The sequence below is a fragment of the Mesoplodon bidens genome, assembly GCF_964165515.1.
Source record: "Mesoplodon bidens genome assembly, chromosome: 10".
Taxonomy (NCBI): Eukaryota; Metazoa; Chordata; class Mammalia; order Artiodactyla; family Ziphiidae; genus Mesoplodon; species Mesoplodon bidens.
The window spans coordinates 6,406,697-6,433,631 of record NC_138172.1 but is presented as its reverse complement, the minus strand read 5'-3'; the positions used below and the strand labels follow the sequence as shown (position 1 = coordinate 6,433,631).

The 26,935-nt window shown below is 45.2% G+C and overlaps 1 protein-coding gene across 1 annotated transcript in view; it reads left to right on the top strand.

Annotated features, from left to right (window-relative positions):
- The window catches only part of HRH1 (histamine receptor H1), an 81,761-nt gene extending 55,976 nt beyond the window's left edge, over positions 1–25,785 (top strand). The window contains exon 2 of the mRNA XM_081247225.1: positions 23,688–25,785. Within this exon, the coding sequence (XP_081103351.1) occupies positions 23,723–25,186 (1,464 nt within the window). The 5' untranslated portion in view covers positions 23,688–23,722 and the 3' untranslated portion in view covers positions 25,187–25,785. The remainder of the gene's footprint in view (positions 1–23,687) is intronic.
- Positions 25,786–26,935: the final 1,150 nt, after the last annotated feature.

Here is a 26,935-nt window from a genome sequence, read left to right as displayed (position 1 = left end):
GTGTTCTGCAACAAGAGAAGCCACTGCGATGAGATGCCCGCGCACCGCAACGAAGAGTAGCCCCCGTTCGCCGCAACTAGAGAAAGCCCGCACGGAGCAATGAAGCCCCATCGCAGCCAAAAATAAATGAATAGATCTTTAAAAAAAAAAAAAAAGGGAGATTTTGGATACAGACAGAGAGAAGGGTCACACTGATCCAGATAAAACCCAGGTTCTGCCTCCTGTCAGCTCCGTGACCTGTGGGGAGTTACTTCATCTCACAGTGTCCTCATCTGGAAAAGAAGTTACAATAGTACTTAGCTCCTAGCATTGTGCTGGCCTTTTAATAAGACAATGCATGCAATCCCCTAGCACCATGCCTGGCCCAGAGTAAGTGCTGTGAATGTGAGTTGTTGTGCTCCTGGAAATAAGCAGCCCCAAATGCCATTCTCATCTCCACTCCGACCTGCTGCGTCATCCTGGTAAAGTTGCTTCTCTGTGGTTGGATGCCTCCTTTCCCTGATAATCCCCGTCGCATGTAAGATTGCTAACCGAGGTTGTAGGTTGCTTGCTGGGACCTGTGGAGCTCAAGGCTGAGCCTGCCCAAGCTTGCGTTTCCTCCAACAAAGCCTCCGTCATCCCAGGAAGCAGCAGGCGAGGAGAGGTGTGGAATTGTCAACGCTTCCCACGTCACCAGCAGGTGAAAATGCACCCCCAGACACAGGACCGAGACAGTAAATTGCTTTCTGTCATTGTCTGCAGGGAGAATCGTGCTCTTTTTACCCTAGTAAGCTTGGGCTGTCTCCCATAAGCATCGGTTGCCCTCTACTGCCTTTATCAGGCTGGGTGAACATGAAGAGCAGCCGAGTGGACGGCAGTGACAACAACCTCGGTGGAGGGTTACCTGCCCATTGGAGCTGCTTTGGACAGAATCCTGCTTCCCCGGTAGCGTGAAAGGGACAGCCAGTCCTTGATTGCTTAACTGAGCTAATGGGGGAAATCAAGTCACACGGAGAGCCTGGAGTCGCCGCTCCCTGAAGTATCTGGACAAAGGAATATGTTTGCAAGAAAATTTAATTTTACGTCCAACAGTCCAGTCCATGTACTGGTAGCTACTAGACACCTCCACTCACCCTACCTTGGATTCCCAGGAAGATTCCCTCTAAAGATCCCTTTCAACTGGCAAATCCTTTCATGTTAGGAAACCCCTCCCACCTCCACTCCATCTCGAATGCTGTAAGGAGCTGCCTGGTTTCTTATTTATTTATTTACTTATTTCTTAATTATTGTGGTAAAATACACATAGCATAAAATTTACTATTTTCACCATTTTTAAAGTGTCCAGTTCAGTGGCATTAGGTACATTCACATTGCTGTACAGCTGTCACCACCATTCATCTCTAGAAGTTTTTCATCTTGCAAAACTGAAACTCTGTACCCATTAAACATTGACTCCCCATTCCCCCACCTTCAGCCCCTGGCAACCACCATTCTACTTTCTGTCTGTATGAATTTGACTCTTCTAGGTATGAATAGAATCATAGTGTTTGTCTTTTTGTGACTGGCTATGTCACTTAGCATAATGTCCTCAAAGTTCATCCATGTCATAGCAGGTGTCAGAATTCCATTCCTTTTTCAGGCTGAATAATATTCCATTGTATGGATACTCACGTTTTGTTTATCCATTTATCCATTGATGGATACTTGCATCAGTTCCACCCTTGTGGCTATTGTGAATGATGCTGCTATGAACATGGGTATATAAGTTTTTCCTTAAAATTGTTCATTAATCCTTTATTCCAGTTATTGGGTAGTTGTTGTGATTCTATGGGGTACGAATAGGTACTCATAGTTTGCTAACACGTCTCTTTAACACTTACCCCCTGGGCTTAGGAACTGGAGAAAGAGCAGAGTAGCAGGAGGCAGGGGCCAGGTGGGGGTGAGGGACAAAGCGACCAGAGCATGGGGTACGTTCCCATCTGGAACTTCCCTGGATTGGGAAGTTTCTCTTGACAGCCATTTATGAAAACTGTGATTATTTTCCATTTCATGGTGTGCGTGATTGTTTTCATAAGAAGCTAAGTGGTTTACATGTGATTACAAATCCCAGGTGTTGTGTGGAATTTTAACTAAAATACCAAAATCTAAGGCTCTTTGCCTGTCACTTATCCCTTTGTTCAACTTCCTCCGAGTTCACGGCAGTATTTAAGTTGCTTATAACCTGTGGAGATTTTAGTGAGTTCTAGAAAACAAGGAGAGGGAAAAATTGGTGGAGAAAAGCAGGATTGAAGCAGATGCACATTTAGGAAAAAGACAGCAGACTGACAGAAAGCAACGGTGGTCCAAGTTGCCGACTGCTCAAGTGCTGTGTGGCAGGCCGACTTACATGCGTGTCAAGGCTGAGCAAGTGGTCCCCTATATCCAGGGTGGTTTCAAGGCACTGGGAAGCATCCACCCTCCACCCTGAAACAACCCTCTCTCCTTCTCCCAGTCAAGGTACCTCCCTTCCACCCTTCGAGCAGTAATAGTTGTTTAAATGCGTCAGAAAGAATTTTCCCTTTTCGGAGCTACTCTCTTAAAATGCAGATGCTCCATAAAGAGCAAACTGAATTTTCAAGCAATAAGGACTTTCTGGGTTCACCTAGCTTGGTGGTTATCAAACTGTGCTCTGAGGGCTTCTGGGGAGTTTGGGGCAAAGAGAAAGGGAGAGCCTGTGGCAGATGGGGCTGCGGGTCCACTGCTTCTTCACTCCAACCAGAGCGGTCTGCTTTTATCTGACAGAAATTTTTACGAGAACCAGTAGTTGCACTCCCAAGGAAGGGGGTGGGGAGGGAGTTTGGCAGCCTCTGATCTAGCGCAAACCCCTTGTTTGACAGAGGAGATGCAGAGAAGTTGAGAGAAGGGTTCAAAGTCTCACAGCAAATTCATTCAACAGATACTCACCGAGCACCTGCTATGGGCCAAATACATAGTAGGCAAAGATGTGCGCACACATCCCGTGCCATGAAGAACGGGCTCTTCTGTGCAGGGTGACTCCGCAGCAGCCTTCCCCACCCACGGCATGCGACCCTCACGGCCCACAGCAGTGACACCGTCTCTCCTGGACACGCCAGAGGGAACAGACGTGCCTTCTCTTTAGTGTATTGTCATTCCCCTCCCCCTGTACTGTTTCATGTGCTATGTGTACCTACTGTGTGCCAAGCTGTGCCAGCATGGGAAGCTCCAGGCTGATCCAGACACGGCTCTGCTTCTGAGTAACTTCCCGCTTAAAGAGATAAAAGCTCTACTTAAATGACCACATTGCAGAGTCAGCACTAAATGTCCTAAGGAGGCACTGATACCTTTGCAGCCTTGGTGTTTGGCTGGGGGAGAGAAGAGACCTATGTAGCCAGGGGAGGTGGCACTGGAGCTGGGCCTGTCTTATCTTCCCAACTTTTAGGTTCGGAATTGGGATGTCAGAGTCAGGCAGCCCAGCAGGGCCATATAATAGTGTGGGCTTGGGCAAGGGATGGGGACAGAGTCTCAGTTGAAAAATGTGGGTGATAATAATAGTTCCTACCTCAGGGGGATGCTGTGAGGATTAAATGAGATGATGCATGTCCAACTCAGCCTCAATAAACGTGGTTCTTATTTCTAGGCTTTAGAGATGTGGTGGTGGGAGAGAAGCACTGCAGACAAAGGCACCACCCAGCCACAGAGCCGAGAGGGGAGAGGGAGCAGTGTGGAACAGGATGCTCCATCCACTTGTGCTGAGAGCAAAGGAAAGGAAATGTGTGGGAAATGGCTGGGAAACGTGGATCCAGGCAACAGAGGGGCCCCTCTGATCCCAAACTGAGGACCTGCACCCCCTGAAGTCATTTATTAGCTCTAATAGTTGTCTTGGAGATTCCTTAGGATTTTCTATGTGCAAGATTGTGTTATCTGCAAATAGAGACAGTTTTACATCTTCCTTCAAGTTTAAATGCCTTTATTTTGTCTCCATGCCTTGTTTCTGCATTGCTTTTAACTCCTTTTGTTTTTGACTAGGTGAGAACCAGGTGTGGCTGTAGAGTCAGGCATCCCTAGCAGGAAGAACAGCATTTGCAAAGGTATAGGGGATGAAAGAGCCAGGCCCATTCAGGGAAAGTGGAGTGTCAAAAGATGAGGCTACCCAGTAAGTTGGGTCCAGATGAAAGAGGTTCTTGTATGATAGGGTCAAAGGTTTTAACATATGACCAGTCCCTGCCTGGCCCTCTGCCTCAGTTTCCTGAGTAGGATCTGTTTCCGAATGTTTGTCTCTTGGGCATTTGTTGTGCTTATTGCAGGCATGAATAAAGAAGAGAAGGCACTGGGACAGCTGGTGCCCTTCAACAGGTCAGAGAGATTGGAGAGTGGGCAAGAATAGAGCAGAGCCAATGCAAGCTCAAGTTTTTTGCTGGGGGGAAGGGAGATTTGAGGGCAAGCAGCTGACACAGGAAGTGGCACTATGGCATGACAGATGGGAGAAGAGTTTCTTTAGAATTTTTTTTTTTTTTGCCTCTTTGAGAGTCTTCAGTAAAGGTCTAAGTTATTTTCCATCTTTCTTTTCTTTTTTTTTTTTCCTGGATGTTGGACTTGAGTTTCTTCTGAATGTAATACCATGGTTGGACTGGACGCAAGGCAGCCCAGTTTTATTTGGGTCACACTTGAATGTTACCTACGGGGCTTACCCTATGTATCCTGTTACATCCTGACAGCAGTGGCAAGTCACTAAAAGAGTTTCAAATAGGAGGAAGAAGTGGTTGAACTAGTGGTTTTAGAAAGATTATCTGGCTTTTGTGTGTAGGATGGGCTGAAGGGGCCAAGACCAGGATCGGGATGGCCAGTTGGGAAGCTGTTAGGACGGTCGAGAGGAGGAGATACGTGTTATCAAAGTCTGCACCACAGAAGGTAGCACTAATGGTCATTACCTCCACCCTTCAGTAATCTGTGGTGCAAAATCTTAAAGCAGTGAGGGGGCAGCAGCTGGGAAGGAAAGTGCCTTTACCTTGGGGTAATTAAAGTCTTAATCATATCCTAAGGCCCTGGATTGTCTTTGTGTAAATACACACCCAGAAAGAAATTTGTTTGAGCAGCACAGGACTTTGGTCTTCCCCTTGAGACTTGCCTTTGTCTTCTGCAGGGTTTGGAGAAGTCTAGAGAGAAACACTTTTTTTTTTTTTTTTTTTTTTTTTTTTAGTCTCTTGACTCACACACACCCTCCACGAACTCTCCCTCTGGGAGTGAATAGAGTCTGTGCTTACATTTGCCAAAGGAAACAGCCCAAAGTAAGGTTTGCTGTCAGTCACTAGGGAGGTGATGGCTGTGGACTGGCCAGTTAATCAGGAAGGCAGAAAGTTCTTGGATGGACTAGCACCCAGCCTCAGCATTCCCTAAAGCACTTTGGAACGAGGGGGAGAAGTGGGCGTCTCAGTCATGTTTGCATCTCCAGCAGCTTGGCCTTGCGTAACACCTGGTACTGTGTTATTGCTTAATTAATAGTTCCTGAATATATTAATGAATTAGCATCACATGAAACCCTGAAAACGGTCGTGTTGAGTCAGGACTCTTATGTGCTAAAGGCAGGGCTCCTCCATTTACTCATTCATCATTTACTGAGCTCCTCCTACCACTGTGCTTCGGGTTAGGACAATGGTTCGAAATCTTGGCTGCACTTGGAGAGTTTTTGAAAATCCTAAGACCCAGACCATACTCCAGACCAATTAAATCAGAATCGTGTCCAAGGGTGGGACCTAGGCATTAGTATTTTTTTAAAGCTCCCCGTGTGATTCCAATGTGTAGCCAAAGTTGAAAACCACTGGGCTAAGTGCTGAATTATAAGTGAATATCATATTGCCTCTGCCCTTGTAAGGATCAGTCTAATGAAGGAGACCTGATTTCATTCATTCATTCATTTATTCATTCAGTAGAAGACAGAGATTTAAATGTCTTGATAGAGATAAGGAAACAATACTGTGGGATCCCAGAGGAAGGAATGCTTAGAGGTGGCTAAATGATATGGGAAAGCTTCAAAGAGGAAGGAACTTTTAAGATGGGTTTTGTACAATAAATAGAAGTTCATCAATAACTCCTTCCTCCCTCTCTGTGTCCCTCCCTCCCTCCATCCTTCCCTCCCTTTGTTCCCACCTTCCTCCCTTCCTTTCTCTTTTCTTCCCATCTTCTTTATTAACCTTTCCACAACCCCCCCCCCCACCTTTTCATCCTTCTCACCTACTTTGTTCCAGGCAGGCTCTGAAGTAGGCCCAGAAGGAGACAATAGTAAACAAAGATGTGGTCCCAACTCTCAAGGCACATTCTCTTCCAGGAGGAGGGAGTCACATGTACAGAGCCCAAAGGCTGAAAGAACCTGAGTGTTTGGGGATAGTGAACTCATTTTTACTGGAGTTGAGTGGGTCAGACACAAAGGAAATGTCATGCCAGCAGCCTGAAGAGTTTGCACTTTTCCTTAGAGGCATTTAGGAGCAAAACAGTTGTATGATGAGATTTAAAACAGTATTTACTGCATTTTAGGTGGTACTTTATGACTCTAAATGGTACTCAGATGTGGCATTAATTAACACTGACTCTCATGGGCTTGCAGTCCTTCTGATTACATCCAGGAGAGTCTCCATTTGGTGCTGGTAGGTCTTTAACACCTATCTTACACCTGCTCATCTTTTTTTTTTTTTTAACAAAGCAGAGCCTTTCTCGAAATGTCTGGCTAGAATTCAGTCACACTGTTTTTTGCCACTCTATTTATTCTTTTTTTTTTTTTTTTTTTTGCGGTACGCGGGCATCTCACTGTTGCGGCCTCTCCCGCTGCGGAGCACAGGCTCCAGACGCGCAGGCTCAGCGGCCATGGCTCACGGGCCCAGCCGCTCCACGGCATGTAGGATCTTCCCGGACTGGGGCACGAACCCGTGTCCCCTGCATCGGCAGGCAGACTCTCAACCACTGTGCCATCAGGGAAGCCCCACTCTATTTATTCTTATGGAAAGTTTCTATAGATGACAAAAAACAGATGACTAGTTTTTCATATATAGTAAAATGAAATTAAGCTAAAAAAAAAAAGGTGGATCCATTAGAAAATATACAAAGGAAATGATGGTATAAGAGACACATAGATCCAGTGAAGATTATTATGGGGGTAGGTAAATAACTGAAGGAGAGAGCAGATTCATCAGTTTTTCTTTTTATGGTTCATGCTTTTGGTGTCAGATCTAAGAACTCTTTGCCTTGGCCTGGACTATGAAGATTTTCTCTAACGTGTTTTTCTAAAAGTTTTATGGTTTTATGTTTTACCTTTATGTCTGTGAACCATTTTGAGTGCATTTTTTTTAATGAAGTATGAGATTTCCGTTTTTTCCTATGGATGTCCAGTTGCTCCAGCACCATTTGTTGAAAATACCCTTTCCTCAGTTAAATTGATTTTGCATCTTTGTCAAAAATCTCTTGGGCATATTTGTGTGAGTCTGTTTCTTGGTTCTCTATTCTGTTCCATTATTCTCCACTGATACCACAGTCTTGATTACTGTAGCTATATAATAAGTCTTGAAATCACACAGACTGATTTCTTCCATTTTATTTTTCTTGTTTAAGATTATTTTAGCTATTTCTAGTTCCTTTGCCTTTCCAGATAGATTTTAGAATAGTCTTGTCCTTCTCTGTAAGACATCTTGCTGAGATCTGGATAGAAATTGCATTAAATCTGTACATCAATTTGAGGAGAACTGACTTATTTACTATGCTTACTTATTTACTATGAATCTTCTAAGCTGTGGACATGTGTATCTCTCCATTTATTTAGATCTTTTATTTCTTTCATTAGCGTTTTGTAGTTTTCAGCATAAAAGTCCTGTCCAGGTTCTTCATATGAGAATGTATTGACTTTCCTTTATTCCTTAAGGATATTTTCATTGAGTGTAAGATTCTGGGTTGACAGTTCTTTTCTTTCAGCATCTGAGAAGCATTGTGTCACCTCCTGCCTATCTCCATATTTTCTGAGGAGAAATCTACTGTCATTCTTATTATGGTAAGATGTTTTTTCACTGGCAGCTTTCAAGATTTCTTTCTTTGTCTTTAATTTTCAGAAGTTTAATTATTATGTGCTTTGGTGTGGGTTTTTTTTTGGGGGGGTGGGAGGTTATCCTGTTTGAGGTTTATTTACCTTCTTGATTCTGTAGGTTTATGTCTCTTGTCAAATTTAGGAAGTTTTCAGCCATTATGTCTTCAAGTATCTTTTCATCCCCACCCTCTTTTTTATCGACTTCCAAGACTATGATTACAGGAATGTTAGCTCTTTTGTTACTGTCCCATAGGTCCCTGGGACTATGGGGGTTTTGTTTTTTTTTCAGTCTCTTTTTCTTCTGATGTTCAGATTGGGTAATTTCTATTGTTCTGTCTTCTAGTTCATTGATTCTTTCCTCAGCTTCCTCCATCCTGATGTTGAACCCTTCCATTGAAGGTTTTTTTTTTTTTTTCAGTTATTAGATTTTTCAGTTCGAAAATTTCCATGTGGTTCTTCTTTTTATCTTCTGTTTCTTTGCTGGGACTTGTTACTTTTTCATTTGTTTCAAACATGTTCCCATTTGGACATTGAGTATTTTTATGTTGATTACTTTAAAATATTTGTCAGATAATCCGAACATCTCTGTCATCACTGGCTCATTACTTCCAGGTAGGACTAGAAGTCCAGGTTCCCCACTTGGCTTCTGTGACAGTTGAAGGGGGAGGGTGTCTTCATTACTGATAAGTGGGGTGGGCGGGGAGGAGTTCTGGCTCCCCACCAGGCCCCCAGGGATAACTCCCTGGCTGGGAGGGGTTGATGTGCCTCCACTTGCACTGTGGAGGTGGATGCAGGGCTTGTCTCCACCTGATGGGGATGAAAGTCCCTACTAGGGATTGTAGGGACACCACCCCAGTGGTGGGGGGGTCACCTTGTCATAGCCTGACAATGGTAGAAATCCTGGCTTCCCACTCAGCCTTTGCTGGCGAGGATGGGAACAGGGCTCCAGTGTTTTCTGTGGTGTTTGGCTGCAGTAGAGCAGTTATTGTCTAGAAGTTTTCTGTTTTCCTGGCCTGCACCTTTCTTGTGTTTTTGTCTAGACACAGCAGGCTTTTATTGTGGCTTTTTTTTTTTTTTTTTGGTTTGTGCCCTTTGGTGTTTTGAGTTGCCAACTTCTTTAGCTCAAAGTCTCAGATATATTTGGCCAAATGAAAACCCAGGGGACTCATTGCTGTGTCATTCTTTGGGTCCTGGATTCCAAAGAAGTCCAAAGAATAACTAGTGTGCCTTTGCCTCTCCATTTTTCAGAGTCATCGTATGTTTATTTTAAATATGATGTCCAGGGTTTTCTAATTGTACTTAGCAGAAGAATAGGGGAAAGTACCTGTACCCTACCTTCCTTGAAGCAGATGTCTTAGTATGTTTTAAAAGCTTCCCAGGATCTTGGTATGTTTTAAAATCTCTCCAGGCCAAGGTTGAGAACCACTGGTATAGGCTGTAAGCTCCATGAGGACAGGGTTTGTGTTTATCCTTCACGTATCATAACATTTGTACCTGATCCCTTGATACGTAAAGACTTTTTGGGCAGACGGATGGATGGATGAATGGATGGAAGGAAGGGAGAATGGGTGGGTAGATAGATGGATGGATGGATGAGTGAATGAATGAATGGCAGAGTGGAACCAGCAGCCAGACTGTTTCACACACACACCTGTGCCCCCGTACATACCTGTCACTGACAAGTCTGGCCCTCGAACCAGTGGGAGGGCTTGACCAGCTGGTGGCGCCGAAGAGCCCTGGTGTGGGGTTGGGGTGGCCCCTGCACAGCCAGGCACCCGGTCACCTGATTGAAGGAGGAAGAGACATTAAAGAAAGTCCTGATCACCTGGGAGCTCTCGCTTGTAAACACTGCATCTGCCTCTCCTTTCTCTTCTGCTAGCTCTTTTATTTACTTCAGTGTCGTAATTTTTTTTTCTTAAGAAGAGGACAGTCTGGATTACTTTGGTCTTTGAAAAGCCTTTCTCGCAGCTTAATCTCCAGGGATTTGGAACAGAAAGAAAACATTTTTCATGTCCTGAAATGATACGTGTGCATGTGCTGGGCCTGGTACCATGTTTGCTGCGTCCTTGACTAATGTCAGCACGGATGTTCATATTTCCAGTTCCATGAAATCATTATTTAAAGCATTTATTCACTTTCCTCTCTTTCTCACTGTAGTGAAAAGGAGGGTTAGCGAGGGTGGGGAGGGGGGTGTCTGCAGCTCATTCAAATGTCTTAGCTTGTGGGTATCACTTGGGCCTTTAAATGAAACTTGCTCTTCAGTCACCCTTGGAGCTTAGTGCAGGGCAACCAATAAACTGCAGAAGTCTCTGTTTGCACATCTCTAAAATGGGGGCAAGAATGATTCCTTTCTTACGAGGTTACCAGCACTGTGCGGATTAAATGAGTAAGACCTCCCAGCCCAGTGCAGGGATGTAGGAAGTCTTTGAAATGTTACTTTTCTGTTTCTCCATTGATTTTCTAGGCCAGAGGATAAGAGAGAATGGAGCTGGACTTTTCATACTTCTTTTCTTGGCCATTTAGTGATGATTAACCTTCAGCTTCCCTTTCCTGTACCTAATTAAAAAAATCCGAGCCTGTCACACCAGGGGTGGGGGATGGAAGGGGCAGACAATCAAGCAAGTCCAACCTTCCAAAACTCTTAAACCAAATTATACAAGGAGAGAAAACCATCGAGGTACACGAAGAAAGGGGTGATGTAGCTAAATCATTTCCCTGTTTCCACTTCTGATGATTAGCTAAGAAGTTATGTGTAGCATTTCACTCTGCTTCCTTTATAAGAAACCATGAGATACATTTTGTCTAAAACTTAGTACCAGCTAAAGTTGTCCTTCTGCTAAGCAACTAGTTTGCTTTCATTTAAATGACACTAGAATCTTGTAATTGGTCCCATTTTCCTCTTTGCTCTGGCTGCTGGGAAACTCAGAGTCAAAACTGTGGCCCAACTATAGTGGTTCTTTAGGACCCACCTTTAGTTTCATCCTTCTTTGTCTAACAAGTCTTTATTTCCTTAAAAAAAAAATCCTGTGGTAGGTACTTTGGGGTGCAACACTAGTGCACCAAAATAGATTTTTAAAACAGATCTGGAAACCCAGGCAGCTTCTTTCCTGGACCACTGAATTTCTTTTTAAACAACTTTATTGAGGTATAATTCACATGCCATGAAGTTCACCCATTCTAAGTGAATTGTACAATTCAATTATTTTTAGCAAATGTACAGTTATACAGTCATCATCGGAATCCAATTTTAGGATGTTGTCAACACTTCCAAAGAATCCTTCCGTTCCCATCCCCAGTCAACCACTAATAATAAACCCTAGGCAACCACTAATCCACTTTTTATCTCTATGGCTTTGCTATTCTGGACATTTCATATAAATGGAATCCTACAATATGTGACCTTTTGTGTCTGGATTCTTTCATAGCATGATGTTTTTGCAGTTCATCTGTATTATAGCATGGATTAGTACTTTGTTCCTTTTATTGACAAATAATATATGGATATATCATATTTTGATTATCCACTCACCAGTTGATAGACATTTGGGTTGTTTTCACTTTTTGGATGTTATGAATAGAGCTAGAAATATTCACACACAAATACATGGACATATATCTTCAGTTCTCTTGGGCATATGTCTAGATATGGAATCACAGAACCATCTGGTAACCATGTTTAACTGTTAAGGAACTGCCAGACTTTCCACAGCAGCTGTTCCGTTTTACATTCCCAGCAATAGTATGTGAGGCTTCTAATTCCTCTACATCCTCATCAGTATTTATTACTGTCTGTCTTTTAAAATTATAGTCATCCTGGTGGGTGTGCAGTGGTGTCTCATCGTGGTTTCGATTTGCATTTCCCTAACGACTAACAATGTTGAACATCTTTTCATGGGCTTGTGAACCATTCCTATATCTTCTTTGGTGAAATATCTATTCAAATCCTTTTCCCATTTTTACATTGGGTTATTTGTCTTCTTATTATTGAGTTATAAGAGTTCTTTATATACTCTGGATGCGTCAGATATATGATCTATCAAATATATGATATACAAACATTTTCTCCCATTCTGTAACTTTGCAGTTTCTTAGGGAGTTTTTTAGTTGTGGTGAAGTCCAATTTAGCAATTTTTTTCCTTTCTCGGTTGTGCCTTTGGTGTTGTGTCTAAGAAATCTTTGGCTAACTCAAGGTCATAAAGATTTTCTTTTCTTTCTTCTAAAATTTTTAAGAGGTTTGGCTCTTACATTTAGGACTTTGGTCTGTATTGGGTTAATCTTTGTGTATGGTGTGAGGGAAAGGTCTAAGTTCATCTCTGTGCACGGAGATATCAGCTATTCCAGCACGTGCATTAATTATTGCATTTGTTTGCTGCCTTCCGTCACCTCCTCTCCTTCTGCCTGGAGGTGAGCAACACTGCCCCCCAGCGGCAGCCTCAGCCCTCGCTTCCCTGTCACTTCGGTGCACGAGACCAGAGACCAACAGACTATCTTGACTGCACAACTCGGATTCCAGTTTTCTGGAGCAAGAATCGGACTGATTGGCCCATTTGGGATCAGAAGACAACCTTTGGTCCAGTCACGTGTGCCTAGGTGTCGAGTTTACATGACGTGACTTTGGCTGCCAGGGCCCATCCCTAGGTGGGTGGTGGTTCTCAGAGAGGAGGCTTGGTGTGAGCTGGGCAAATACCCCAAAGGTGTCTCTGCAGGGTCATTATCTCATATTCAGCACCCTGGATCCCCTGTGAACTAGATTCACACTTCCAGTTCAGGGCTCACAGGTCAGATCCCCCAAATGTGTTTTTGCTTGACCTGTGTTTAAGTGTCCAAGAAAACAAATGAAACAATGGACTAATTGACAACATTTAAAAACTAAAAGAGTTCATGCAAAAATCCCGTTTTTAAGCGTCATTTTAAAGTTAGGCAGATCTGGGCCTGCTGCAGTTGGTGGCATCTGAGTGGCAGCTGTCCTCTTTAGACAAAGGATATCCTCTCCTGGTTGCCCCAGTCCCCATCACTCTGTCATGCTCCACACACAGCCCCCTGTTCTTACTGACTTTTCCTGCCTGACTCTGTAGACATTTGAATATGTACCTCCACCCACCCCTGAAAAATCTTCAGGGCCACTGCCTGCCCACAGGTCATCTGCCTCTTGTGTCTTACGCAGAAGCAAACTGTGGGCCCAGCATTGCCCTAGATTCCGAGTCAGCCACATTCCCGCAGCACTGGGCTCCTAACGGAATTTTGCTATTTGCATTCAGCTCTCTGCACCACTGCCAGTGGCATTGATAAACCTGGATGTTTTATGGAAATGATGTCCGGGACAGACTCGATGAGAATATGCAGTCCTTGGGGCCCCCTCGTGCATGGCATCTCTTTCTTAGAATTAGAGCAAAGAATTTAATGTTCTGGCTTAGTTGACCACAAAAACCGTCCACTGCAAGTGGGGCAGAGGGCAGAGCAGTTGGGATGGGGAGTGATGGGTGAGGCAGTTTAGAATGTATCAGGAAAGGAATCCCAAACTCTCACTTTTTACTAAACAAAATAAAAGATGTTCTAAGGATGTGGAAGACATTACAAAAAATTTTTTCCAGTGGAATAAATCTATTTTATTTTGTTTTCTAAAAGGAGTGCAGTTAGTTCTTATTCTCCCTATTATAAAACTAAGATGTCTTTGTTGTTGAAATCTTGGAAAATACCAAAGATGATAAACATCATTTACTACCCTGAGGAAACCACTGTTAACATAACATAGCAGAGACTCACTCTGTCTCTAAGTCTGTTAATAGAGTTGACATCATCCTGTACAAACAATGTCTGTTGTAAATTTAATTTCATCATAAGCATTTTCCCATATCATTACTGGTGCCCCATAAATGTGATTATCGATGACTGTAGCTATCCCATAATATGTGTAGTTCCCAAATGTTAGATTATTTCCTTTTATTTCCTACCACGAATAATGTTGCAGTAAGCATTTTTGTGCATAGATATTTATTCATGTTTTGGGTTAACAAAGAAATTTCCAGAGGTTTCCAAGAAAACATAGGAAAGTCTGCTGGAAGGTATTAATACTCATCAATAGGACAAATCTTATCTCAAATTTTTGTTGGTTTAAAGATCCCTGTGAAAAATATGCCCACACCTTCTGCATTTAGGTCCTACTTCCTGTGTCTTCTGCTGTGCTTTATCCATGTGTGTCTTTTTTTCAGAGCTCATCCAGTAAACTTCTTTTGAGCATCTATCGTGTGCCAGCACAGGAGAATGGCAGCGAGGAAAAGGTGTGGCCCCTACCTTCAAGGAGGGCATGTCCCCTTTATGGCCCTGGGTGTTGACCTTCAGAAACAGTGGGCACACTTCATGTCCTAGAGGTACCCCCTTGTAGTTGGGGAGAACCAAGTAAAGAAAGAATGGTAAGATAGCTGATGTAAAGGGGAGTGTTAGAACTGTTGTGGAACACAGAAAGAGGAGCAGCTAAGAGCTTCAAGGCAAGAGGGTGCTCCAGGCAGGGGAAACAGCACAGGCAAAGGCATAGAGGGTAAAAGTGAATCCTTATACCTAGGCCCCAACCTGCATCTCCAGACTCCTCATTCTGTGCTCCAGTCACTTCCAGCAATTCCCTCCCAGTTCCTCAGACTCAGCTCTGTACATTTATTCTTTCTTTTACTCATCCTTAAATTCCTCTTTCTTCCTCCCTGCAAACTTCTACTCATCCTTCAAAGCCCAGTCACACATCACCCAGTCTGTGATGTCCTTCTTGACATTCCCACTGTACCTTGGGAGAGGCTGTTCCTCCCTCCCCTGTCCTGCCACCTACTTTTGATCTTACCTCAGTTATCACACTTGTCCCAGTTGCATTGTAGAATTTTTAATTTAATTATTCTGATGCTGTTTGTTTATCTTTTGCCTTTATTCTCATCCTAATTGACAAATTCCTTGAAGTCAGGGGCAGTGTATCAGTTAGGATTCGGTTTGGGTGTGCATGATAGAAAAGCCAAGCTAGTCCAGATGTGGTTCTGGCTGGTATGGCAGCTCCATGATCATCAGGGACCTCAACTCCTTCCAAATTACTGCTTCACCTTCCTCATTTTGAGCCTCTTCCTCGTGGTCCCAAGATGGCTGCTTAAGCTCTATTCATCCTGTCAACATTCCAGCCAGCTGGAAGAATGAAGAGCCAAAGAAAAGAACACATCCTCCCTTTAGGGTTGCTTTCTGGAAGTTGCAAACTATGTTTCCATTTCCATTTCATTGGAACTTAGTCACATGGTCATACCCAGCCACAAAGGAGCCTGGAAAATGTAGTCTCTATTCCAGGCAGCCATGTTTTCAGTTAAATAACAGAAGTCTATTTCTAAATAGAAGAGAACTGATATTGGGAAACTGTTAGCAGTTTCTGCCACAGTGAAAAACAGGGAGAGGTCAAAGATGATTCTTCTGAGCTCAGCGGGGCTGGCTGTGGGGTCGGTGTGTCACTCACCAAGAAATGGAAAACACAACAGCCGCTTTTATTTATTTTTTATTTATTTATTTATTTATTTTTTGCGGTAGGCGGGCCTCTCACTGTTGTGGCCTCTCCCCTTGCAGAGCACAGGCTCCGGATGCGCAGGCTCAGCAGCCATGGCTCACGGGCCTAGCCGCTCTACGGCATGTGGGATCTTCCCAGACCGGGGCACGAACCCGTGTCCCCTGCATCGGCAGGCGGACTCTCAACCACTGCGCCACCAGGGAAGCCCCACAACAGCCGCTTTTAAATGAGCACTTATATGTTAGGCTCTGTACTAGGTGTTTATCCCCATTTTAGAGGTGAGGAGTACTGAAGTTTCTTGAAGTAAAATATGTTGCCCAGCTAATTAGGGCAGAAGCAGGATGAGAGCAGAGGTTTGCTGATGTACAAAGCCTGGCTTCTTAACTGCTGCACTATTCTACTCACCCAAATGAGCTCCAAGCCTTCTGTGGACCAGCATTGCTGAAATGAGAAGGAAAGTGGAGAGGGTGAGGGCACCGGGAGCCTCGTTTCCTGGTAGTATCTCTCCAAATCCTCCAGTTCCTCTTGCCTCCCCTTCCTGGCTGTCAACAGAAATTCCTGCCCGTCGACCCTTTTTTTTTTTTTTTTTTGCAGTACGCGGGCCTCTCACACTGTTGTGGCCTCTCCCGTTGCAGAGCACAAACTCTGGACGTGCAGGCTCAGCGGCCATGGCTCACGGGCCCAGCCGCTCCACCTCCACGGCATGTGGGATCCTCCCAGATCGGGGCACGAACCCACGTCCCCTGCATCGGCAGGCGGACTCCCAGCCACTGTGCCACCAGGGAAGCCCCCGTCGACCCCTTTTATCTAAAACCAACAATTGCCAGTGAGAAAGCAGAGGAGTATTTCTAATTTGGAGCCAGAGCCACCTCTTCTTGGATACCTCCCATGATGGGGCGCTTAGTATCTCTCAAGGCAATTCATTGCACTGTTAGATAACATCTATTTTTAGAAACTCCTTCCTTACTTTGAGCTGAAAGCTGTTTTCTTTGGCATATTCTTCAGTTAGATCAGTGATTCTCAAGTACGGATCATTTTGCTTCCCAGTGGATATCTGGAAATGTCTAGAGATATTTTTGGTTGTCATGTCTGGGAATCGGGGGAGGGTGCTACTGGCATCTATTGAGTAGAAGCCAGGGATGTTGCTAAACGTCCAACCATGCACAGGACACCCCTTCACAACAAAGAACTATCCAGCTCAAAATGTCAGTAGAACGAAGGTTGAATAATTCTGAGTTAGACCTAGTTTTGAATCTTGGCTTCACCAACCTCTTCTAGCTGTGTGACCTTGAGTAAGTTGCTTCACCCCTCTGAGCCTGAGCTCACCGTTTCCTCCTCTGTACCTTGGAATCATCAGAAGACCTCCGTATGGGCTTGTGGTGGGTACTTGATAACCGATATCTGAAAAGCCCAGGGCTTGACTTACCATCTTAGCTGCCACAGGCATCGCTCCCAGGCTGTGGATGGACTGTTGGCTACGTTTGTTTATTTGCTGGCACATGGACCTGATTGGATTAGACTTGTAATCACTCTAGTAAAAATTCCACTGTAGCTAATTTTTTCTCTTTTTTTTTGAATAAGCATGGTCTTTTTTTTTTTTTTGGCTACACCAGGTCTTAGTTGCGGCACGCAGGATCTTCATTGCAGCATGTGGGATCTTTAGTTGCGGTGTGCAGTCTCTTAGTTGCGGCATGCAGGATCTAGTTCCCTGACCAGGGCTCGAACCCGGGCCACCTGTATTGGGAGCTCAGAGTCTTAATCACTGGACCACCAGGGAAATCCCCTGGTTTTGGAATGGAGCCACTGCCTTAACTCAAAAATGATGGCTTGCTTGTGTACGTGAGCCTCTTAGAGAGAAAGGATCCATTTCTGCTTGTCACCAAGTTGTCATCACAGGGGGTTAGCAGAGCTCTCCCACCCCATTGTCTCAACTGAGGCTCCCGACAGCCCCAGGAGGGAGGTGATACAATTTTCCCTACTTTACAGGTGAGGAAATTGGAGATCTGGCTATTTTCCCAGGCTCCACACAACCCATCGAGTGGCAGAGCCGGCTGAGAACTCTCTCTTCCAGGGCCCGCTCCTTGAGGGACATGGTACTAGAAAGAAAGACCCCTTGGTGCCCTGGTTCTTTTCTTCTCAAAATGCCCTGTCCCAAGTACCTCCTTAGGTTCAGTTCTCTCTCCCCAGGGCACATCCTCTCTGTAGGCTCGACCTTGACCCCAGAGAGGACACCTCAGAGCCCGATGGGCTCTGGGTACCCCAAGGGGAGTGTGGCATCCTGTGCAGCATGGGGTGAAATGAGAATCTGTGTCCTCAGATACCTTCCACCCTCTGCTGGAGTGCCTGGCATCCCTCTGGCATTTAGAGAGGGAAAACTGTTCACGGATCGTGCCAAGGAACGCAGATCACCAAGGGAGAGGAAAGCGCCTTACATTAGCTATGTCACTGAGTGGAGCCTTTCCAGTGTCTGGGTGAGAGAAGAGAGACCAGAATGGCAGTCACACGGGTCCTGCACTCAGGAGGGCCCTGCGCTCGGTTCAATGTTCTGCTGCCTCCGTCCTGAAATGATACATAATTTTTTAGTTTGTCATTTTGCACTGGGCCCCGCAAATTATGCAGCGGGTCCTGAGTGGGACATGCAGGAGATGCAGATGTGGCCACCCCTGCTGCCCTCTTGGCCTCCCTCCCAGTGGGACCCGCCAGGCCCCCAGCAGCATTTCCACATGCTGCTCTAACAATGTGGGTGCTGCACTTGCCTTTCTAGGACTCTTTCTTCTGAATTGCGTGGTTTCAGAGAACAAAAGTGGGTTTTCTTGCTCCTAAAACAGATCACTGAGCTGAAAAGGAACCTTTCACCAGTAAATACCTGTTGAATGAATAAGTTCTGAGCTGAGATATTTCAGAGCACTCTGCCTCTCGCTCACTTATTTATTCACTTAACAAATATTTCTTGATCGTTTTCCTGCTTTTAGCTTTATGCAAAATAACATGCTGAAGCTATGAAGGACAAAATGTGATCAAGAATGGGAGCTTATAGTGATAGTTAAGTGAGGAAGATAAACTTATGCTGTATTAATTTTCTCCAACATTTTACCTTTTTTTTTTTTTTTTTTTTTGCGGTACGCGGGCCTCTCACTGCTGTGGCCTCTCCGGTTGCGGAGCACAGGCTCCGGACGCGCAGGCTCAGCAGCCATGGCTCACGGGCCCAGCCGCTCCACGGCATGTGGGATCCTCCTGGACTGGGGCACGAACCCATGTCGCCTGCATCGGCAGGCGGACTCTCAACCACTGCGCCACCAGGGAAGCCCCATTTTACCTTTTTTTAAATTGAAGTATAGTTGATTTATAATGTTTTGTTAGTTTCTAGTGTATGGCAAAGTGATCCAGTTATACATATAAATGCATAATCTTTTTCATATTCTTTTCCATTATCGTTTATTATAGGATAGTGAATATCATTCCCTGTGCTATACAGTAGGACCTTGTTGTTTATCTATTATATATTCTCCCACATTTTATTATGAAAAGTATCAATTAAATAGTAAAGTTAGAAGCATTGTATAGTGAACACGCATATATCTACCACCCAGGTCATAAATTAACATTTTGCTCTTTTTGCTTTATCATATATCTATTCATTTATCCATTCTTCTAACCAATCATCCATCCAACTTACTTTTTGATTAATTTCAAGTAAGTTGCAGACAGCAGTAGACTTCACCCCTAAACAATTAATTTCACACTAATTTTCAGTGATCTCAGTTCAATCAAGAAAACTTTTGTTTGTAATCAAAAAGGAAAAAAATACATAGATTTTTATATAAAAACAAATCATTTTCTGTCAAATAGAATTGTGGAATGATAAATAGTATATATGCACAATGAAAAAAATTATTTGTTTTCCTCTGTGTGTATGAGGCAAAGAGAAAAAAGAGAAATAAGAAAAGAGAGAAATTTCCTCAAGGTGATGAGGAAAGAGAGAAATGAGACACTCCTGTGGAAGTGGGAGGTGAGAGCTACCTGGGGAATGCTGAGCTGGGAGCATTTTAGGGAAGTGCTTTCTGCTTCCTCCCAACCAAAATAAAAAATAAAAATTCCTGAGACCATACGGCCCTAGCCTTCTTTCCTCCTTCCCGAGGTGACTGTGGACAGTTCCAAGCAATTGGACTTGGGCAGGGCTGAAGGGGAAGCTGTGAGGTATTGGGTGTTGGCTTTAGGAGTGGAGACAGGTACAGGCTGAAGCTACAGATTCAGGGGTTGTCCTGACAGAGGTAATGGCTGGAGTGGAGTCGGCTGAGTGGGTGAGACCCCTGAGGCTGACAGCAGGAAGTGATGGGAGCAGAGGGCAGGACCGTGTCACTGGAAGAGAAGGGGATGCTGCTGAAGCAGTCAGAGGAGGCACACTAGGAGGAGTCAGACGGCTACCCTGGCTGTGGCGGCGCAGAGCTGGTGGAGAACTTGGAAAAACACCTAACGCGAGCCTCTAAAACGGAGACCTGGAAGTCTTAGCGATCACCTCCCCGCCTCTCACATAGGCCACGGGAGAAGATGCAGGCTGAGAGATCACTCAGAAAATTAGTGATGGAGCTGGAGCAAAATCCGTGCTATCCAAGTGGTGCTTTTCCAGCAAAGTAACTCAAAGGGTTCCTTCCACATGGATCAAATGCCTTGGGGTCTTGCTTTTTTTCTTTTTTAGTTGAAGTATATTATATTTGTTATGGGTAAAAGTCACAGGCATACAACGTAGTGATTCAATATTTTTATAGGTTATTTATAGTTATTATAAAATATTGGCTATATTTCCTGTGTTGTACAATATATCCTTTTAGCTTATTTATTTTATACACAGTAGTTTGTACCTCTTAATCCCCTACCCCTATTTTGTCTCTTCCCCCTTCCCTCTCCTCACTGGTAACCCCTAGTTCTCTCTATGTGTGAATCTGCATTTTTTTTTTTTTTTCGGTATGCGGGCCTCTCACTGTTGTGGCCTCTCCCATTGTAGAGCACAGGCTCCGGACGCGCAGGCTCAGCGGCCATGGCCCACGGGCCCAGCCACTCCGCAGCATGTGGGATCCTCCCAGACCGGGGCACGAACCCGTCTCCCCTGCATCGGCAGGCGGACGCCCAACCACCGCGCCACCAGGGAAGCCCGTGAATCTGCATTTTTTAAATTATATTCACTAGTTTGATTTATTTTCTAGATTCCACATGTAAGTGATATCATACAGTATTTGTCTTTCTCTGTCTGACTTACTTCACTAAGCGTAATGCCCTCTAAGTCCATCCATGTTGTTGCAAATGGCAAAATTTCATTCTTTAATATGGCTGAGTAATATTCCATTTTATATATATATATATATATATATATATATATATATATACATGCCACAGTCTTCTTTATCCATTCATCTGTTGATGGACACTTAGGTTGCTTCCATATCTTGGCAATTGTAAATAATGCTGCTATGAACATTGGGGTACATTTATCTTTTTGAGTCAGTGTTTTTGTTTTTTTTCAGATACATACCCAGGTGTGGAATTGCTGGGTCATATGGTAGTTCTATTTTTAGTTTTTTAAGGAACCTCCATACTGTTCTCCGTAATGGTTCCACCAATTTACATTCCCACCAACAGCGTACAAGGGTTCCCGTTTCTCCACATCCTCACCAACTTTGTTATTTGTGGGTATTTTTTTTTTTTGATGGTAACCATTCTGATAGGTGTGAGGTGATATCTCATTGTGGTTTTGACTTGCATTTCCCTGATGATTAGTGATGTTGAGCATCTTTTCATGTGCTTGTTGGCCAGCTGCATGTCCTCTTTGGAAAAATGTCTATTCAGGTCTTCTACCCATTTTTATTTTATTATTATTATTATTTTTGCAGTATGTGGGCCTCTCACTGTTGTGGCCTCTCCCGTTGCGGAGCACAGGCTCCGGACGCGCAGGCTCAACGGCCATGGCTCACGGGCCCAGCTGCTCCGCGGCATGTGGGATCTTCCCAGACTGGGGCACGAACCCGTGTCCCCTGCATCGGCAGGTGGACTGTCAACCACTGCGCCACCAGGGAAGCCCATTCTACCCATTTTTAAATCAGATTCTTTGTTTTTGTTTTTTGTTTTTCAAATTTTATTTATTTATTTATTTTTGACTGCCTTGGGTCTTCGTTGCTGCACATGGGCTTTCTCTAGCTGTGGCGAGTGGGGGCTACTCTTCGGTGTGGTGCGCAGGCTTCTCAGTGCGGTGGCTTCTCTTGTTGCGGAGCATGGGCTCTAGGCACGCGGGCTCAGTAGTTGTGCCACACGGGCTCAGTAGTTGTGCCGCGTGGGCTCAGTAGTTGTGGGTCATGGGCTCTAGAGCGCAGGCTCAGTAGTTGTGGCACACAGGCTTAGTTGCTCCACGGCATGTGGGATATTCCTGGACCTGGGCTCAAACCCGTGTCCCCTGCATTGGCAGGTAGATTCTTAACCGCTGAGCCACCAGGGAAGCTCTCTTTGTTTTCTTGATGTTGAGTTGTATGAGCTAATTATATGTATTGGATATTAACCCCTTATCAGTCATACCACTTGCAAATATTTTCTCCCACTCAGTAGGTCGTCTTTTCATTTTGTTGATGGTTCCCTTTACTGTGCAAAAGCTTTTAATTTTAATTAGGTCCGTTTGCTTATTTGGGGTCTTGCTTTTTTTTTTTTTTTTTTTTTTTGCGGTACATGGGCCTCTCACTGTTGTGGCCTCTCCCGTTGCGGAGCACAGGCACCGGACGCTCAGGCTCCGTGGCCATGGCTCACGGGCCTAGCTGCTCTGCGGCATGTGGGATCTTCCCGGACCAGGGCACGAAGCCGTGTCCCCTGCATCGGCAGACGGACTCTCAACCACTGCGCCACCAGGGAAGCCCTGGGGTCTTGCTTTTTATCTTTAAAAAATCATAAGAATTTGGCCTTCTACTCAAGAATTTATCTGGCTTTGTCTTAATGTAAAAATAATGTTTTTGCTAAAGAGACATTTACACTCTGTTAGTATTTCTCAGTTTTCTTTAAACTCATACCACTTTTTGATTAATATAAAAATCTAACAGTACCTTCTGGAAGTTTTAATACCTACTTTGACCTCCCTCCCCAACTGAGAATCACCTATAGCAGGATCCAACCTGTTTTCAGTATAGTCCTACTAGCAAAGGTTTTGTTACATATGACTTTGCATATTTTATGTAATGAAAAAAGATTTCAAATATAAAAGTGAAATAATGAATATGCTTTCTCAAATAACATAACCCTCTTCCCATTTGAGAACCATTCATCTAAGGAGATTTTCTAGATTTATTTCATGCTTTGTGTGTCCTGGTAACCTCTTCTGTATTGGTTAGGAGTGCTCTTCGATGCAAGTAAAAACTCCCACAACAGTGACTTAAGCAAAAAAGATATTTAATTATTTCCCATAATAACCAACCTTGAGGAAGATGATTCCAGGGTCAGTCCAGCAGCTCAGTAATAACAGGTCTCTGGGCTGGCGTCTCAGTGGTGCTTCCCTGATGGCCCCAAGATGACTGCCATAGCCCCGTGCATCACTTCCTGTCACAAAGAAGAGGGCAAGTGGGAAACACCCTTTTACTTGTTTTGCTCATTTGTCAGAGAGGAAGAACTTTCCAGAACCACATCTCTGCCATGAGACTTCCCCATCTACTTCCTTGGCCTCTAGGAGTTGTGTTTCAAACCCACTCCTAGACCAGCCACTGGCAAAGAGGAACGAGGGGGCATGTGCAGCTGAGACCAGTCATGATGCAGTCCATCTCCCAGGACATGTGCAACATGGGACTCGTACAAACCTCCCCTTGTTTTTCCTCACGCCTCCCCTCACTAGAATGTGAGCTCCTTGAGGACAGAGGTTTTTGTTTTGTTCACTGCTCTATTCCCAATACCTAGAACAATGCCCAGGAATGCAGGAAACAGTCATCAAGTGAAGGAAGGGAGGAAGGAATGGCTAAAGAAGCAGGGGATATAGGCTGTAGGTAACCAGCAGTGTCTCTCAGCCCCGACAGTATACAACCCTAGCTTGATCACTGTGATAGCACTGAGTGACTCTACTGATCACCGGGGCTCTGACCTGAATCCTTGTGTCTTTCCTCCCAGGGAGTGAGCCATAGCTGGAGGCTACTCTTGTGCCAATGACCCTTCCCAATTCCTCCAGCGTCTTGGAAGACAAGATGTGTGAGGGGAACAAGACCACCACGCCCAACCCCCAAATGATGCCCCTGGTGGTGGTCCTGAGCGCCATCTCCTTGGTCACAGTGGGACTCAACCTGCTGGTCCTGTATGCTGTGCACAGCGAGCGGAAGCTACACACGGTGGGGAACCTGTACATTGTCAGCCTCTCGGTGGCCGATCTGATCGTGGGGGCCGTCGTCATGCCCATGAACATCCTCTACCTCCTCATGTCCAGGTGGTCCCTGGGACGCCCTCTCTGCCTCTTTTGGCTTTCCATGGACTATGTGGCCAGCACAGCGTCCATTTTCAGCATCTTCATCTTGTGCGTCGATCGCTACCGCTCTGTGCAGCAGCCCCTCAGATACCTGAGGTATCGTACCAAGACCCGAGCATCGGCCACCATCTTGGCAGCCTGGTTTCTCTCCTTCCTGTGGGTTATTCCCATTCTGGGCTGGCATCGCTTCATGTCAAAGACCTCAGGGCACCGGGAGGACAAGTGCGAGACGGACTTCTACGATGTCACCTGGTTCAAGGTCATGACTGCCATCATCAACTTCTACCTGCCCACCTTGATCATGCTGTGGTTCTACGCTAAGATCTACAAGGCTGTACAGCAGCACTGTCAGCAGCGAGAGCTCATCAGTGGATCCCTCCCATCCTTCTCTGAAGATAAGCTGAAGCCAGAGGACCTCAAGGTGGGCTCTAAGAAACCAGGGAAGGAGTCTCCCTGGGAAGTTCTGAAAAGGAAGCCGAAAGATGCCGGTGGTGTACCTGTCTTGAAGCCAGCATCCCAAGACCCAAAGGAGATAAAGTCTCCAGGTGTCTTCAGCCAAGAGAAGGATGGAGAACTGGACAAGTTCCATTGCTCCCCACTTAACATTGTGCAGACGCAGATGGAGGCAGACGGGAGTGGCCGGGAATACGTAGCCATCAGCCAGAGCCAGAGCCAGCTCGAGATGGGTGAGCAGGGCCTGAACATGCATGGGGCCGAGGGGCTACTAGAGGATCAGATCCTAGGTGACAGCCAGTCCTTCTCCCGGACGGACTCAGACACCCCCCCAGAGTTGGCACCAGGGAAAGCCAAATCGAAAAGTGAGTCTAGCAGAGGCCTGGATTATATCAAGTTCACCTGGAAGAGGCTTTGCTCACATTCAAGACAGTACGTGTCTGTGTTGCACGTGAACCGAGAACGGAAGGCTGCCAAACAATTGGGTTTTATCATGGTGGCCTTCATTGTTTGCTGGATCCCTTACTTCATCTTCTTCATGGTCATTGCCTTCTGCGAGAGCTGCTGTAACCAACACGTGCACATGTTCACCATCTGGCTGGGCTACCTCAACTCCACGCTGAACCCCCTCATCTACCCCTTGTGCAACGAGAACTTCAAGAAGACGTTCAAGAAAATTCTGCACATTCGCTCCTAAGGGAGGCTACAAGGGCATGCAACTAAGTGATGCTTATGATGTCCCTGAAGGAAATAGAGGAGGAAGCCTGTGCATTGCCAGACACCTGAGCTTTCTGGAGCCAAAAGAATAGCCTTAGGGGCTGGGTAGTTTGGAAAGTTCATAGGCACCACTGGAAGAGCAGCAGATGGCAGTGGTCAGCAGAGAGAGTGTACCCTGGGAGCAGAATACTTCCAAGAGAATCCCATCTGGTTGAGCTCTCCTGCTCCTCAGGAAATGTGGGCGCCTCAGACTCACACTGTAATTCAAGCTTTCAGACTCGAATTAATGGGCAACTGAAGGGACACGTGGGTAGAGTTCCAGTAGAGAAGTAGACAGAACTCTAGAGCCTTCCTGGAATGGAGCTATACGACTGTGCAGAGACCTTATACTGATACACACAGACAGATGCTGTCCCCTGCCAGGGGTCACCTTGAGAGGCAGGACAGCTGTTCCCCTGTGACTGCTACTTCTCAGAACACCTTTCCTCTGAGCCTCTTTTACAGCTTTCTCCAGACCCAGTGTTTGAACTACCTTGGAAATTCTGCCTTATTATTTCTCACTCACGCACATCTTAGAGTTGATAGGAAATTATGCAGTCTGCACATCCATCATTTTCAAACCCAGATTCCTTTTTTGCTATGAAAAAAGGCTAAATGCTACCCTCAAAGAGAAAAGAATATTTTTTAAATGGTTGTTCATTAAAAACCAAAAAGGGGAGTGGGGAGAAGAAAGCCATATTTCTTGAGGGCTGTGCCAGGTTGATGTCATTTAAGCCCCATGACACCCCACAACAGGAGGGTGGTATTACTAGAGAAGCAAATTGAAGTGCAGCAAGGTGAAATAAGGTGCCTGGGATCACACAGCTAGTTATAGGGGAGCTAGAGTGAACATCCTGTGGTTTCAGCTCATCGTAACACATTTTCTCCTAAAGGCAAAAATTTTTTCTATTCAGCACACACACACACACGCAATTCCTGAGAGTGGTGGCAATTCTCAAGAGTATATTGAGGGCTTCCCTGGTGGTGCAGTGGTTAAGAATCCGCCTGCCAACACAGGGGACATGGGTTCGAGCCCTGGTCAGGGAAGATCCCACATGCTGCGGAGCAACTAAGCCCATGCGCCACAGCTACTGAAGCCCGCACGCCTAGAGCCTGTGCTCTGCAACGAGAGAAGCCACCGTAATGAGAAGTCCGCGCACCGCAACGAAGAGTAGGCCCCGCTCACTGCAACTAGAGAAAGCCTATGCACAGCAATGAGGACCCAACACAGCCAAAAATAAATAAATAAGTAAATTTATTTTTTTTTAAAAAAAGGGGGCTTCCCTGGTGGCGCAGTGGTTGAGAGTCCACCTGCTGATGCAGGGGACACGGGTTCATGCCCTGGTCCGGGAAGATTCCACATGCCGCGGAGCGGCTGGATCCGTGAGCCATGGCCGCTGAGCCTGCGCGTCCAGAGCCTGTGCTCCGCAACGGGAGAGGCCACAACAGTGAGAGGCCCGCGTACCGCCAAAAAAAAAAAAAGGGTATATTGAGAGCAGGAAGAGCTGACATAGAAGATGTTTGTGGCCACAGAGGAGATACTTTTGAAGGGACAGTGCATTTTCATCTGTGAGTTTTGCTGTTTATCCAAGAAGCGTCATCATGTTCTTTTATAGGCACACCTCTTAAGTCAAAACTAGCAAAGGCATGGGAACATGCAGTTTTACTTGGTGTTTATGTTGCAGTCTGG